Below are 18159 nucleotides of genomic sequence, written 5' to 3' on the forward strand. Positions count from 1 at the left end.
ATGAATTCTATACTAGTTAAAATGTTACTAGTATAATTTGATTTCTCTAATCTATTATTTATATGTTTAAGAGTTTTTTCTCAAGGAAACAAATCTACGTGTCACTTTTTTATGAACTTTAATTTTTATTAATCAAATGTGGCATCCTCTCATTCATCATAATCTACGTGGCAACAATTGATAACATATTTTCTATATGACAATTTAGAGAGCATCTTCAATAAAATTTATGTGCGGTACTCATATAAGGAATATTTTTTCTTTAGTGTTTTTCTGAATCAAAATTTAATGCTAATTTACAAATAATCATTCAAAATGAAACAATCGAATACGTTTTAATTTTTTTTAACAACATTACCAATTCTCTTTACAATCATTATGAATTCTTATTATTTATTTTTTTACCAATCCATTTTATTTTTTTAGAAAAAAAACTCATTTCATATTATTAAGCACACTTGAAAGACACAAAATAAAATAAAAAAAATAACGATCGTCAATATAAACTTCAAATATATATTTTTTAGAGAAATAATGTTAACATATTATTATTATTAATACATGTATACAGGTTGCTTTCACCGTAAAATAAATAAACATTAAAAAAAAATCAATTCCACAAATCAATCAAATGATTTCAACTAAATCAAATCAAGTAGTAATTCAAAATCATTAATACACGATCTCTCAATTAATGTGAATTCAAAATTTCAAATCATTTGTTACCAAAAAATAAATTCAAATCATTCCCCATTATTTATATTTATAGGCATGTTCTCACACAAAAAGAAATCTATATATTATATGTGGAATTGAGAAATTGATATGCTTAAAAAAAATGTGGAATTGAGAAATTGATATGCTTAAAAAAAAATTCTATTTCATTTTATTATTCTATTAATTATGGTTTACCTTAACGTGATTTTTCTAATAAAAAAAATACATAGTGATTTGTACCAAACAAAATATTAAAATATGGGGGTATTGATAAAAAAAAAAGAACCTACACGGAGTGAGACATACATTTGTAGATTTTATTATATAAAAAATACGATATCAATTGAAAGCAAGGAAAGTAACAATGATTTTATATATATAAAAAAAGAATTAAAAGCAATAATGAGAGAAGTTATTATACATAAGTGTAATCCTTATGCATGGTACATAAGTCAATAACATCCATTAGATTGAGCATCCACATGTAATAATCCTAGCCAATCTCAACTCACACACTCACACCTAATCTCACACCCCCCAAATTACTCGCGCACCCCCAAATTTCTCGTGCACCCCCCCAAATTTCTCATGCACCCCCCAATTTCTCGCGCACCCCCCAAATTTCTAGCGCACCCCCCAAAATTTTTCACGCACCCCCCAGATGACTTGTGCGCCCAATTTTTTTTTAACCCCCATATTTCAAGCCTAAACCATTTTGCTGTGGGAATGGTTTCAAAAATATACACTCCAAAACCATTAAGTGCATAAGATGGTTTTGAAGTACAACCTATAATTAGAATCATAATTGTTTTTTTTTGGTACAATTATAATCATTATTTAAAACCAGTTAAATGGTTTCAGATAGTTATACACTAAAACCATTTGTATTGTAAAATGGTTTTATGTGTGTTTTTATGGTTTCAAAAATTCTGGAAACCATTATGCTGGTTAAATGGTTTCAGATAGTTATACACTGAAACCATTTGTATTGTAAAATGGTTTTATGTGTGTTTTTATGGTTTTAAAAATTCTGGAAACCATTATGTTGGTTAAATGGTTTCAGATAATTATACACTGAAACCATTTGTATTGTAAAATGGTTTTATGTGTGTTTATATGGTTTTAAAAATTCTGGAAACCATTATGTTGGTTAAATGGTTTCAAATCACAATTATTGTTTGTATTCTAATTATAGGGTTGTACTCTAAAACCATCTTATACACTTAATGGTTTTGGAGTGCATATCTCTGAAACCATTCCCACAACAAAATGGTTTAGGCTAGAAATGTGGAGGGGACCAAAAAAATAAAATTGGGGGGCAAAAGTCATATTGGGGGGTGTGCGAGAAATTTGGGGGTGCATGAGAAATTTGGGGGTGCACAAGTAATTTGGGGGGTGCATGAGAAATTTGGAGGGTGTGCTAGTAATTTGGGGGGTGCACAAGTAATTTGGGGAGTGCACTAAGTAACTTATGCATGGTGCATAAGGATAGCTTATGTATAATAACCAATCCCAGCAATAATATCATGTATTACTTTATTTTTATTCTCCATACATCACTGTAAAATAAACAAATAAAAATAAAAACAAATAGATACATTTTTTAAAATTTGCACATTAACAAATGAGATATGCTTAAAAAAATTATATAATTTTTTTTTGTGTCAAGCAAATGACAAACAATTCTACTGTTCATTACTTTTATATAAATAATATTAAAATTAAAATCGCTCCATTTTGCTTCTCAAATGTGAGATTTTTTCACACGGGGACATGAGATAAAATACTCCTGAAGAAAACAAATGTCTAAAGGAGAGAGGTGACGATTAAGAACAAATATATTAACCGTTAGATTAGTTTTTGCATAATGACATTTTTTTTATGAAAATAAAAGAACAAATATATGAACATGTGAGTTGGGAACGGGGAGTGGAGTATCACTCTCCATTATGTCATTTCTCCTTAAAATCTCCAAAATTTGGATCTTTTATCATATTTAAATAAACTATTACATTAAATATAAAATTAATTTTACAAATAATTAAAAAAATCACAATATTAAAATTTTAATAATCCATATTTTTCATGTGTGAAAAAAAATGATCTATATTTTTCATAAAACATTAACCCGGGCGATAGCACGGGTAAGTTATACTAGTATATGTATATATGCAAATATATATTATTCTTGATCACTCCTTTGAAAAAAAAATTGACTAACCACTACACCAGGAACCGAATACAATTAAAAGCCAAAACAATACCCTGCAGGAACCAAACACACAACCATTGTGTATAAGGGGTGCTGCTTATAACCACTACAATAGAAACAAACTTGTGACAAAATTTGCTGGTAATAAGTAACAAAAATATGTATATATATCTAAAAATTGAAAATTCTGGTGTGCACACTAAGCCCTACCTAGATCCGTCCCCGGTGGTAACCATCCTAACCTCAAGGATTTTCTCTAGCAGCCATGTATACCTATTTTCTTTTGTTGTTAAGCATATACCGTTTGGCCTAACTTTTATTCATCTTTTTTTTAAAGTAAGAAGTTAAGCTAAATAATAATTTTTAGGGCCTGTTTGACCTAGCTTTTTTTAGATGTAGAAGCTCTTTTAATCATAAAGCTAGAAATAATAGTTTTTTAACTAAAGTTAAAATTGTTTGATAAATCTTAATTTTTTTATAAAAAAAATGTAAAAGTTGTTTTTTATTATAATAGGGTTAAAACATATATTTGATAATATATTATTATTTTTTCTAAAATATAGAAACTGTTTTTTTTTTACTATAGCTTTTAGAAATTGTTGTTTGGTCTAGCTTCTTACTTTTAAGTAAAAAGAAGAGGAAAAAAAAGTTAGGTCAAACGAACTCAGTAAGAAAAAAGGAGTTTCTATATTTTAAGAAAAATTAAACTTAAAAAAAAAAATAATAAGTAGTAGTAGTAGTCTTTCTTTTGTTGATTAAAAAAAACTATTAAAAAAAAGTAGTAATTGTTAAGTAGTTTGGTGTTTAAAAATTCATCTTTTCAAGTGAATAGGTATGAAATATTATGTTCGAATTCCAACCTCTGCACCTAAGAGTGGTTATGATGAGTCACTTCTAAGTTTCAACCCCGAAAAATGAGAAATTATTTAAATACACCCTTAAATTTTTTATAAAATTACAACGTACTACATATATTTGTTTGGCCGTTAAAATAATACTCCTAGTTTGAAAGGATAGTCTAATGGTTAGTGATCCACACATTTTGTCTAAGGTTGCATGTCATTGTGATTTTTACTTTAATGATATGTATTTGCTATTTTTACTTTAATGATATGTATTATGAAGTAAGTAATAGCAAAATGAGAAATTAATATGTCATTGTGATTTTTACTTTAATGATATATATTTGCAAAGGGTATTCCCTGAATGACAATGAATTTTTCAAAGAGAATTCTTTTAAACGTCAATGAGTATTCGTTTTAACAACATAGTGGTGATACTTGTACTATGTTCATAATGGATTGTGAGAATTGAGTCCAACTAATAACGTCCAACTATTTCGTAACGGATTGGGAGAATTGAGTCCCACTAATAATGTCCCACCATTTCGCGTTCTTGAAACCCATGTCATAGACCAATACCAATAAATCGAACACATTTTTCTAAAAATAGTTGCTTCCATATGTATATATCTACAATTAAAGTCCTCACCAAATTTTTGTGTGAATAGTTCAGAGTTCGACAACGAGGTAAGTAAAGTCTTACCACTAGAAATCAAAATCAAGTTCTTTCGAATGATCCGTCGTAAGAGAAATTCACTAATTACTTGAGCCCAAAATTTTAGTTAGATAGATAAATATTTAAAAGACATGAGTTCGATAAATAAATGTTTTAATATTGATATCTTACTCAAAAACAATAGCAATAAACTTGTCAAACAAAAATAGAGTATGGAAGAAAAAAAGCAACGGAGAAAAAAATTTTGTGTCTAAGTTTGTAAGATCTAGCTAACTCATAATGTCGATAATATGTTGGATATTTGACTTCCTTTCTACGTAGAAAATGTTCAAATATATTAGTTTGTCATGTCTCACTTATTTAACATAAGAGGGGAGATAGTGCCATATATGGTTACAAGAAGATAGTATTTTGGTGAGGAGAGCAACCAACCACCAAAGGAATAAGATAAATTGATTATTGTTTTTCTCAAATCTATCAATGTAAAATTATAATGCAAATTCGTTTACTGTTGAATCAACCTCATTTTAGTACAATAGGTTTCTGATGTGTGCATTTTTATTTCTAACTCTTACTCCAAGTATGGAGTGAGAGTTGGCTTCACATTGTAGTTGTGAATTTGGTATTTTTTTTTACGTTTTTTTTTATTTTAATATTCTTATATGTATGTAAGATTTTATGTTTTATTATATTAGTCGGTTGGTGCATTGTTCTTATTTGTAGGCAATATGCAAATGAAATTAATTATATTAAATAGGATAAATGATCATTTACCCCCTGCAAAATAAGGAAATTTTCGTTTACCCCCTGCACAAATTTTTTTTCTGTTTACCCCCTGCAAAAAATAGATTCTCTCATTTCGCCCCCTGGGTGTACAGCAGGACAAGTGACTGTGCAAATTTGCTGACGTGGCTTGTACACATGGAAAAAAATCATTTATATTTATTTTTAAATTCCACGTCAGATAATATTTTTTTCAAAAAATAAAAATAAAATATTTTTTTTCCTACAAAATTTAAAAAACGAATTTTGTTTTTTTTAAAAAAAATTTTAAAAAAATTTCCTAGAAATAACTTTTTTTTTCGTACAAAATTATTGAGTATTTTTTTCCTAAAATAAAATAAAAAACGAATTTTCTTATTTTACTCCAAAAATAAAGATTTATTTTCAAATCTTTTTGAATTAAAAAAACAAAATATTCACCGTAATCGTTTACTTCCACCGTCATGATTGTATTCGTCGTCGTCTTCTTCAATCGCCGAAATCATCTTCTACTTCATTATTGTCTTCTGCTTCTTTATATTTTTTTAGTTTTAGGGCAAATGGTTTTGATAGAAGAGGAAAACACCAATAAAACTTGTTTTTCTATTTTATTTTTTTTTTGAAAATCTTTTTCTATTTTTTTTAATTCAAAGAGAATAACAAAAAATAAAGTTTTATTTTTAAAAAATAAAGATTATGTTTTTTTTAATTCAAAAAGTTTGAAAATAAATCTTTAAAATTTTTATTTCGGAAATAAACTTTATTTCGGAGTAAATCTTTATTTTGGGAGGAATTTTTTTTTTGTTGGAAATTTTTTTAAAATCATTTATATGAAAAAAATAATAATTTTTTTTGTAGGAATTTTTTAAAAAAATTTTGGGGAAAAAAACAGAATTTTTTTTTATTTTGTAGGAAAAAAATTATTTTTTATTTTTTTAAAAAAATATTATCTGACGTGGAATTTAAAAGATAAATATAAATGATTTTTTCCACATGTACAAGCCACGTCAACAGGTTTGCATAGTCACCTGTCCTACTGTACACCCAGGGGGCGAAATGAGGTAATCTATTTTTTGCAAGGGGGTAAACAGAAAAAAAATCTGTGCAGGGGGGTAAACGAAAATTTACTTATTTTGCAGGGGGTAAATAATCATTTACCCTATTAAATAATGGCACAATATGTGCCTCAAACATAAAAGAAATTCACCCCATTTAAAACATAGCTTAAATGTAAAGCCAAAGTCATCTCAATGCCAAACTTAACCCATCAACACTTGTGACAAAGCAGATTGGCACCTATCCCTGATATATCCATACATAAAAATATTTTTAGCTAAATAGACTTATAAAAAAACATTAATTTGCTCTATTTTTGACCCGACTCTATGTAGACTGGGCATAGCCCCATGCAGGCCGATCTAGCCTATTTCCATCCCTAGACACTACTGACTATTGGATATTTGGAGAAAATGAGAACAAACATTTAAGCTATATTTTAAATGAACATTGAATTTTAAAATACGATACAACCAAGACACCCAAAATTAATTCAAAAAGTCTTTGATTCCAAAATCACTATTCTCTCTCTCAGCTCCCCAAACTCCTTCCCAACCACATACACAAGTCAAGTTAGCTAGCTTAAAATTAACCTCAATTGCTTCAAGGGTAAAGAACCTACTCTCATTGTTTGCAAAAATATAGTTGCTCCTTTAATGCTAAGCACCAAAGGACAACAATGACAACCTCCAGAAAAAAGATGAAGGACATCATCCCTACTAATAATAATCCAAATTCCACTCAACACAACAACTCTCATTATGCACAACATTTAAACCAATTCAATTTATAACCCAACGTTCCTCTCTCAATATGCTTTGCAAGTTGTTTCTAGAAATGGAGAAAAGATGAAAATGTTTCTAGAAAAAAATATAGGAGATAAATGTAAATTGTGTGCGGAAAATTAATTAAAGAGGTAGTAATAAAATTGGGGGTGTTAGTATAATTTATGTAATACTTCGAAACTTCGTTTTTATCGGGCCTCAATAGAGGTTAGCTACAAGCTCAACAGGCCTTTCAACTTATTTTTCTTTTGAAAGATTTTTTTTTTATACCCCATATATGCTCCTCTCACTCTCATATATTTTTCATTATATTCCAACAATTTCCATATTCCAAGACTTAAATGGAGGTTACAGTAGGGATGACAACGGACGCCCATGGGTGCGGGTTTGACACTTACCAAACCCACACTCGAAATCATCACCCAAACCCAAAGGCTGTTCGGGTGGCAAAACAACACCCACACCCATTGGGTTTGAGTTTTTTCCACCCAAACCCAAACCCGCAACACATTTGAAAATAATTTGCAAATTTAAGAAATTAAATTCCAACATAGACTTTGAATTAAATTACAACTAAAATTAAGGTATTCCAAGAAAATTCAAACATAGACTTTCAAGAAATTACAACATAGACTTTCAAGAAATTAAATTACAACTAAAATTAAGGTCTTCCAAGGAAATTGAGGGAGACTATGGGGGGTAATTAGGTAATTATAAAATATTTCGGGTGGGTGTTTGAGTTTCTGGTGTGGGTTTGACTGATACCAAAACCACACCCATATTATCGGGTGTCACCCGAACCCAATCCCAAACCCAGCCAAATCGGATTTCGCCCGTTAACTTGGGTTTGGGTTCGAATGAGTCTCTCGGGTTTGGGTTTTTTTGCCATCCCTAGGTTACAAATTATATGGTGTATACTTTGTAAATCTCAAATTTTAAGTATTGCGGGATGTATTAAATCCCATTAAAACTCAAATGGAGGTTTAACTGAATATTGTAAAACAGAAGAGCATGATAAATTTTACTTAAACATTACTCAATAGTAATTCACAAGAATTGTGTTAAGAAGTCTCACATCGGTTGTAAGATGACCTGAATGTGTATTTATAAGTGAGGATAATCCCCAACTTACAAGCTGGTTTTGTAGATATGGATTAGGCTTATCTCCCAATTCTAAGATGTTATCAAAGCCTCTGCAAGATCCGTTGGACCGTATTTTATCAAATTTACGCTATCGAGCCATCCACCATTTATATCCACACACCAAGCTCAATAATGGCGAAATAATAACCCTCGTAGGGTTGATGAACCTGCCTTTTTTGTTGGTGTGGGGTGAAAGACCTAGCAGAGAAAAGGCCGCTACTCCTCGCAAACTATGCCATGCTCTATATATTCGCTTGCTTGCTACTCACTGTAATTCACATTAATTGGCTTAAAAAAGGATGCGGTCATCGCGAGTCTCATTCCAACTCGGATAAGTTAGGCGATCTCCGAATTCTAAAAAATTGCCTAATGTTGTGAAGGTGCCTAATTTCACACGATAGTGACTTCTGGTAGTAATCTGATACCATAGCAATCATCACTTACCCAGATGGAGACTTTGCAACTAATTTAATGGCGATCGATAAGTCAAGTCACCATTATCATCAGTACACAAACACAGGACCAAAATTTAACGCTGATTTTTATAACATAATTAATACCCATTTGTTTTGCACATGAGGAAGTTTGTTTGAGGTTACTTGAGGTTCTGTTATGCTGCTGCAGACATACAGCCATATGGCCAAAGACACATGCCTACGTTACATTGCACCGACACATATGGTGTGTGTAAATTGTAATGTCATGTCGGTGCTCCTTTTCAATTACTATCATAGTCTCTCCTAGTACCTTCAATCATGTATCTTCAATTTATGTCTTAAAGAATTACTGACACATTATACACGCGAACAAAAATGCCAAGTTTTTAATTTTTACTCATGTTTAAAAATATTACGAGTCGAGATCAAATATAAATTGATCTAATTTGTAAGAGTCTGGGGTCTCTTACACTGTATTTGTTTATTTGATTTAGAAAATGTTGTATATTTTGGTAATATAATTTATTTTAAAGAAGTAATATTATTTATTATTAATTGTGATAAACATGTTTTAATACTTGGTCAATATGCACGTTACTTTACGTAGTTTTCATTCCTAATTACTAGCATTTATGGTTAGGAATGTGGAGATTAATTTGGGTGGCTCAATGCACACATATATGTGTCGAACAGAATAAAAAAAAAAAAAAGAGAATCACGTTTTGAAAAAAGGGCTCATCTCTCTTCATGCTTTGCACCAAAAACCCCACAATTAAAATAGAGAAAATATTTTTCTTTCCTGGTCAAATTGGAGTGTTATCTTCCTGGATTACATCACCGGTATCTATTAACTCTTGTCAGTTCTGTTACCTCTCATGGAGAAGGACCTGTTGAATCCTGGAGGATTTGCGCTTATGAGGCGGATAAATCCTTAAGGACAGTGCGCCTCAGGTATTATTATTTCATGGTTTACCATTCTCCTATTAGAGACTCGGTGGTTGCTTGCTTACTTCGTGGTGGTGCAGACAACAATATAAAACAACCATCAGATAAGTTTTGCTAATCTCTATTTTCAATTATTCTAATTAGAACCTATTTAAATACTCATATTTACACGTTGTTTATTATTGTGATTAGGTCCAATTTTTACAACAATCTTAAGGATTTATGCTCTTAAATTATGTTCAGAAGATTATAGAACACTAAAACCCCAATTTTGCAGCGAGAGAAGAATTACATGTTGAATACCTAAGTACAGTGCGTGATAAAGAATTGTGTGGATAGCTGGAATTTCCAATCCACGAAATGATGCTCAAATTCGATAGCGCATAGCATTGGGAGATATTATGGAGAATCTGTATCGTACAGTAGTCAAATTCATTGGACTCCTCACTGCTAGCATTCACTACGGGTAATCAATAATTTACCATATCTTTCTTCAAGTAAAGATCAATATAATCAATATAATGCATTCACATGGATTAAGTTGTGTTTAGTGTCTTTTGAGCAAGTAAAGATAACAACTTGATTACCATAATTCCTTTCTTCAAGCGGTTCAAGCATTTTTTGTTGATTATAATCACATTACTTTTGCTTGTTCGTGATCTATTATTTGCCTTGCCATAAGAACTCATCGTTTTGATTTTGTGTATGAGTGTACCACTCCTTTTGGAATAAATTTATTTGAAGTAAATTGACAACTATGGTTTTGATCAATAAGGGTTCAATTTTCTCTTCGGTGAAATTTTTTAACGGAACAATGAATATATAAATTTGAGATGTGAAGCTTATATATATGCTATAACAAAGATTTATTAGCTTGTTTATTTTGTGGCCTTCAAAAGTGAAGTTTCCTTTAACTGGTTTTAGCATGGAAGTGCAGTATGTTTACTACTACAAGCTTCATAGATTTGTAACGTGATATATATCTTTGACTCTAAACTGTGATTTTTAAATTCGGTGGTTAATATTTTGTTGTGTTAATTAAACATTCAATATTTATATTGTTCACTAATGTTATTCAAGTGAAGGGATGCAGTGATATTTGTTGCCACCGAAGCATGAAAACTTGTAGAGTTGAAAGAAAATTGAGGAGATGTCTTATTGAAAAATTTCATGACATTGAAGTATTCATAGAGATACCTATAAGCTATGCGAAAGAAAAATTGTCGCTTAGAAATATTATAAGTAGAACTGTATATGATTGTGATTTATGAAATATTTTTGAGATACTAATAATTATATACTATGGTATATTGTATTGTGGAGTATCCATTGTATTGAAATAATACAATGATGATGATTAATATATTGTGGAGTATCCATTGTATTGAAATAATACAATGATGATGATTAATATATTGTGGATTATCCATTGTATTAAAATAATACAATGATGTATGTGAAATTGTGGATTATCCATTGTATTAAAATTAATACAATGATGTTTAGTGAAATTTGTTTATGAGAAAATATATCTCAGTGTGCGGAATTATAAATTGTCCTTATTGAGGGGGCACCGTCACTTGAAATAATTAAAGTAGACCTGAATAAAAATTCACCTATGTTATCAAATGTGGGGGTGTCATCGCTTGAAATCTTTCAAGTAGACCTCTGTAATAAATCTAATTATAGATTTATTTTTCCCTTTGTGGAGATGTTGTCGCTTAGAATTTATCTAAGCAAACCTGGTGAATTATATTATAAATGTCGATTCGACAATATGTGATATGTTGTTTATAGTGGATGAGCCATTGTATTAAAATAATACAATGATGTTAATCGGATAAGAGCCGGTGAGAATAAATTAATAAGTGAATTTAACTGTTCTAAGTGAGAATGTTGTCGCTTAGTTAACTAAGCAAATATGTAAAGTTTTATCGCGGAGAACAAGTTATTATAGACTTGGATAAACTTATGAGATTAAACGACTTAGAGACGTCTTAGTCAATATTATATTGGTGAAAGAATTATGTTTTCATCAATTGTGTATAAAGTAGCTACTAAAACAAGCCCCTAGGAAGAAATAATTTTGTGACACACCGAGGGGAATTGGACTTAGCCAATTGAAATCAACAAGTGATAGGAACCCAACCTTTGTGATTGGAGATCCCATGAATAAGGTTCATATGGGTAAAAACAAGTTACTTGCTAGATCTGCTAGCACACAAAAATTAGTTAATTAATTTTTGTCTTAGTCCTTTTCCTATGGTGTGAGTGAGAAAGTGCTAGACACTGCATTATTGAGAGGGTAAGCAATAAAGCTTTTAATGATTTTCATATCCCTTATGGGTGGTGTATGATTTGCAGCATACACTTGATGAAATCACCTATGTGAGTGTTAAGTGGGGCCGCTTGTATGAGATCTTGGCGAAATCTCTAGAGCACTCATGAATAAAACCAGGCACGCGCACGGCCTATTCGCGCACCACAGCGTCAACAGCAAGAATGTGGGGTGTAATGCGATTGGTAGACCACTAACATACACCAAGTTTCATTGGTTCATATAGCTTGCTACACCAATGTTATTGTGTGTTAAGTACTATCAGTCTAGGACTAGTTCATATAGCTTGCTACACCAGTTTGATGCATTACATCAATGATGTTAATCCAGGAAATGATTTTTTGAGTATTCTTTTATACTTTAAAATAAATTGTGGGGGATTGTTGTATATTTTGGTAATATAATTTATTTTAAAGAAGTAATATTATTTATTATTAATTGTGATAAACATGTTTTAATACTTGGTCAATATGCACGTTACTTTACGTAGTTTTCATTCCTAATTACTAGCATTTATGGTTAGGAATGTGGAGATTAATTTGTGTGGCTCAATGCACACATATATGTGTCGAACAGAATAAAAAAAAAAAAAAAAGAGAATCACGTTTTGAAAAAAGGGCTCATCTCTCTTCATGCTTTGCACCAAAAACCCCACAATTAAAATAGAGAAAATATTTTTCTTTCCTGGTCAAATTGGAGTGTTATCTTCCTGGATTACATCACCGGTATCTATTAACTCTTGTCAGTTCTGTTACCTCTCATGGAGAAGGACCTGTTGAATCCTGGAGGATTTGCGCTTATGAGGCGGATAAATCCTTAAGGACAGTGCGATCAGCACGCCTCAGGTATTATTATTTCATGGTTTACCATTCTCCTATTAGAAACTCGGTGGTTGCTTGCTTACTTCGTGGTGGTGCAGACAACAATATAAAACAACCATCAGATAAGTTTTGCTAATCTCTATTTTCAATTATTCTAATTAGAACCTATTTAAATACTCATATTTACACGTTGTTTATTATTGTGATTAGGTCCAATTTTTACAACAGAAAATAGAGAAATAAGAAAGAGATAAATAGCAAAGAAATTAGCTATTTCTATAGTTTGGATGAGGAGAAAATTAAGGAAAGAGAGAAATATAATGGTTAGTAACTGTCAAAAACAAACCTCTCCATATTAAGAGAGATTTGTGTGACAAGAAGTGAAATAAACAATTTTACAACAATACACTTATTCAACTAATTAATTTTCTAAAACCACTAGGTTTGGTCTAGTGGTGAGGGGTTTGAGTAGTTCGCTATAGGTCCTGAGTTCGATCTTCAACTCATTGTAAACCAAAAAAACTAGTTAATTTTCTTGTAAAAAAAAAAAATGTTATTTTCCCATATGGACAACCATACTTTTGTTAAGCTTTATGTGTATTAATTATATGTTTGAAATCCTTTAGAATCCTGGGTCGTCAAGAGGGACAGTCGAGGAATCATCGATTTGATTTAAAAATAACTATACAAGTGAGTTGAACACCACACATTAACCAAAAATCTTAGGGTGCGTTTGATCTGCTAAAAAATAAGGGACTGGACAGGACAACTTCTGCTGTACTGTGTTTGATTTTAAAACTGTTCCCGATACTGGACAAACTGGGGGCCAAGGGACAGGACAAAACTTGAAATTCTTGTCCCCACAGAACCACGGGACAACTTTTTGTCCTCAGCACAAGTTGTCTAAAATACCAAAATAACATTTTATCCACCAAACATCGTACAACACAAAGTTTGTTTAATACCTTAAACGTTTGTCCTGTGCTGTTCTGTCTTGTACTGTCATGTACTGTTCTGTCCAGTATTTATATTTTGCAGATCAAACGGACCCTTAAGGTGTTAGATTTATGGTCCTCTCACCTATAAAGTGTTCAGCCTCCATTTTTTAAATAGTGTAGAATTTAACTCAAACAGTTAGCAACATCTTATTTAATTTATATGACTTAACCTGAATATATTTTGGAATTTATATGCAAAGATATACTACTTAATCTGGTCTAATAAGTAAGTAAAAGAAGAGGAGACCAATTAATTACACACATTCATCTGATAATTTATAGAAAGGGAGACAGATAAGATAACAACATTAGTGGACTGGAGACCACTGAGTAGCAACACGACCAGTAGTGTGTACTGCCGCCTCCACCCACCATGTTGTCATGTTGACATTCCTGACTCTTATTGCTAGAGGACAAATTAGAGTTACTACTTGTGATCATATAATAGACGTTTTTATATTTTAGAAGGAAATTCTTAAAATAGTAAATAAATAACGAATGTACAAATCACTATACAACGCGGCAACAGCTGAAACAATACTGAAAGACACACAAATGATATCCAAAAGGACCAAAACCATGTTAAGGAAAAGTAGAAATAGATTCAGCACTTTTCATTAACAACAAATGAAAAAAGTAGAGTCACATTCCACATAGGACATAACAAATTTAACTTTTTAATTCAAATCTTAACAAGGTAGGTAATGCTAGCTTGTGTGAGAAATATATTACGACTAGTAATAATGCACTCATGCACTAAAGTTTTAGTTTGACACTAAATTAAGATACGAATTAAGAAACGAGTATATTGATACGATATAAATATTTCTTTTGCGCAAATAAAAGATATTACGATGACCTCAACTTCATGGTTGTAGCTAGAGACCGTCTACCCAGAACGACTCTCTATGCGATGTAACGATGTTACATACTTAAATTATCATAATCAAATTAGAAGAGATTCGTATCATCTCATTTAAACACTCTTAAATACAATATAATTTTTTTTAATATGATGAATTGTAAAATTATAATCATATAACACTACAACCTATAAATGCAACGAACCTTAATGTTGGCTTAACTAATAAGCCAAAGCCTTGCGGCATTACATTAAATCACATTTTCCAATAAGATTGATACTCCATTCTATCATTATTATAAGAAAATTTTATTTTTTAAATTTATTAAATAATTATTATATCTAATTTATAATATTTTATAAATTAGATATACATGAAATTATTCAATCAATCTAAAGAATAGAAATTTACATATAATAGTATCCAAAAAAAGTAAATTACTCTTAAATAATCCGAATTCTTAATCCAAATGATGTAGGAAAAAAAGTAACAACATTGTAATTTTTGTAAGTATAGCTAATTTTTCTTCCCTTCTTCTCCACCTTCTTCCAAATAAGTCTTTTTCCTTCTCTCAGCAGTAGCAAGTAAACAAATAAGAAAAAAACACGTGGCATAAATCCCGTGAATTTTCCAATTAGTCTTAGGAGGTTGCCGCAACACCACTTTATGAAACACCGTCATATAGTAATGTAGCCCAACAGCAAAGCCCACAAAAGTTTGGGCCAGGCCCAATAACTTCGATCCCAAACCACAATCAGTTGAAAACACCAAAAGAAGATACATTACAAGCAATAGAAGATAGAGAAAATAAGCAAGTGTTTGAATAACCTGCAGGATAAGATAGGTGGACTGCGAAGTAGAGTAGAAAAACCTCAAAGGCTCAAGACCAGTGATTAAAGAAGAGAAACAAAGAATAGAAAAATAGATTGATAAATAAGCTTGAATGAAAATTAAGAGCTTTTGAAGAGAGAAATAAGCTTTAATTTTGTTGAAAAGAAGTGATGCTAAAAGTAAAGGAATTAAAACACATGCAAAAGAGAGTAAAGTTGCTATGGTTGGTGCGTATTTATTTCCAACGTAAGGTTTGAAATTTTTTGTGATTTCTTTGTTGGCTTTTGTGATGTAAGCTTTTGAAGTTGTTGAGATTTTTTCTAAATCTGGGAGAAGTGTTTGTTGGAATTTTATTGGTAGATCTTTAAACTCTGAAACGAAATCAGTGTCTTCTTCATCGAAGAACCAGTTACTAGGTTGTGTTTGTTTCTTGTTACTCTGTTTGCTGCTCTGTTCTGTTTTTGTGGCGGTGGGTTTTGTTGTTTTGTTCTTGTTGCCACCGCCACCGCCACCACCACCGCCACTTGTTTTCTTGACATGATCTAATGAAGTTGATTTTGTTGAGTTTTTGTTGTTGTTGGAAGAGGATTTTGATGTTGAATTTAGTTTCTTGGTTTTGAAGTTTGTGGAGTTGAGTTTTTTGAGTGAAACAGTAGTGTCGGTGGGTTTTGAATCTTTTGATGATTTTGTTTGGTTTTTGGAGATAACGTTGTTGGTATTGGATTTGATGGTTTTGGTTTGGTTTTTTGAGGAAATCAGGTTATTGTTTGGTTTGATCAACTTGGTTTGGTTTTTGGTACTACTGGATTTCTTTTTTTCAACTTGAAACTCTTGTTCTTCTTGTTCAGCTTCAAACTCTAACATTGTTCTTGTAGAACTTGTTAACTGTTTTCTATTGAGTTGTTGAGATTGAGAGGTGGCAGTGAAAGAAAGAATGGAAAGAGAGAGGAAGAAAAGAAGAGAGAGGAGAAGTTTAGTGCGACCAAAGTACAGTAGTGGAGCCATTGTTTGTGAAATGGTGCTACACACTGGTTGGTTTGTTTTGTATAGTGTAAGACTTAAAGATCTAAATGTATATTATGTACATATGAATGATGGGGAGAGAGGGAAAAAGGGTCGGCAGAGTGAAGAATCAGAGATTAATGGTAGTGATGAATGGTTTTATAGTTTGTTGAGTGAGATTGGAAATATTTATTGCGAAAGTGGGAAGATGGAGAAAGGTGAGACCCATCACATGGTGCATGGAGACAGTGAATGTATTACAGTAGTAGAATTGCTTACTCACACAAACGCGCTTTTACATGTGCTTAAATCCTTCTTATATATCTTACTCCCATTTTCTGTGCTAATCAAGTGTGCTTACTCACAAACTCTGTTCTCACTACTAAGTGTAAGTGCTAATTAAGTCGGCATATTTGTTCCATAAATCTTAGCTAAACTCAAATAAAATGTCAAAATTGTTAGGTCGGACGTCGTGACCCGGATTCGGACCCGGAATCAGTGGCGTCTACACATGTGCCACATGTGCTGGGTAGTAGTATTAATAAATGAGAGGTATAAAATTAGGGATTGTAGTCTTTTAAATGAGAGATTGTGTTGTCATGATATTTGAGATTATCAAGATTCTAAAACGAGAGATTTATTAGTTACTGCCTCCGGTGTTATATATAAGAAAAATTTTGCTTTTTAGGTTAATTGTAAAATGAATGTATCTAGACTATATTTAGATACATTCATTTTACAATGAACCTGAAAAGCAAATTTTTTCTTATATATAGGATTGAAGGGAGTACAAAATATCCTAAAAGATATTTTTCTATTGTGAATAATTTTTTTAGACGTTTTATAGCTAATTGTTATATTATAGTTTTATCAAATGGATAAAACTATAGTATAATAGAGATTGCCCTATTTATCAAATATTTTTTATAGTAGTGAAAAAATGATTATTTTTTAGTATTATCGATGTTATTTGTAATTTAAATCGATGATAATTCTTTTGATTTTTTTTTACATTTTTTCTCTTATTAGGGCCTATTTTTAATAATGCACAGGATCTCCAAAAAGTTGGAGACGCCCCTGCCCGGAATCTCACAATTATGTGAATTTAATTTCAGCAGATTTACCACTTCATCTGAGAAAAAAAATAAGTGGGCATATTTTAACACAAACTAGTCTTATTATATTTTGACACGCAACAATTTTTATTTATTTATTTAGAATGTTAATATGTGTCTGGAACACATAAAGAAGATAAAATAAAACTATGCATATCAATGATTCCGAGATTTTATTTAGTTTTTGACAAATTCACATATGTAATGGTTATTAAAATTTAGAATATATTTTGAGACACCATCGACACTTCATTTAAGTTGTTAGACTCATGAAACTCTTCAAGTTTGTAGATTCACATAATTATGTGTATAAAAAAATTTAGTTGAGAAGGGAGAATATGTCTTACTTTTATAAAAAATGACTATAAAAACTTCACAGAGAGTAATTATATTTTTAGGTTCCAAGATTGCACCAAACAACTCCTTGTTAGTTGTTAGTTAGCGGCATTCTCATTAATACCAGACAAATTACTTTCATAGGTCAATAATTTCGACAAGTTTGGTACCAAGTGACAAAATATTATGGGATTCTGCCTACCAACGTTAAGGGAATTAAAAAAAAATATCCATGCTTTCCTTTAATTCAAACAATGATTTTTTGTTTTTTTTTTTAATC

At 31.0% G+C, this 18159-nt stretch overlaps 1 protein-coding gene across 1 annotated transcript; it reads right to left on the reverse strand.

The window, feature by feature from the left end:
- Positions 1-14704: 14704 nt before the first annotated feature.
- LOC123910298 lies at positions 14705-17005 on the reverse strand. Its single transcript, XM_045961396.1, has one exon. It carries the CDS (start codon positions 16429-16431, stop codon positions 15112-15114), a length of 1320 nt encoding a protein of 439 aa, XP_045817352.1. The 5' UTR covers positions 16432-17005; the 3' UTR covers positions 14705-15111.
- Between the last annotated feature and the right edge of the window lie 1154 nt (positions 17006-18159).

Source organism: Trifolium pratense, linkage group LG2 (assembly GCF_020283565.1).
Source record: "Trifolium pratense cultivar HEN17-A07 linkage group LG2, ARS_RC_1.1, whole genome shotgun sequence".
In the NCBI taxonomy this organism is placed as follows: Eukaryota; Viridiplantae; Streptophyta; class Magnoliopsida; order Fabales; family Fabaceae; genus Trifolium; species Trifolium pratense.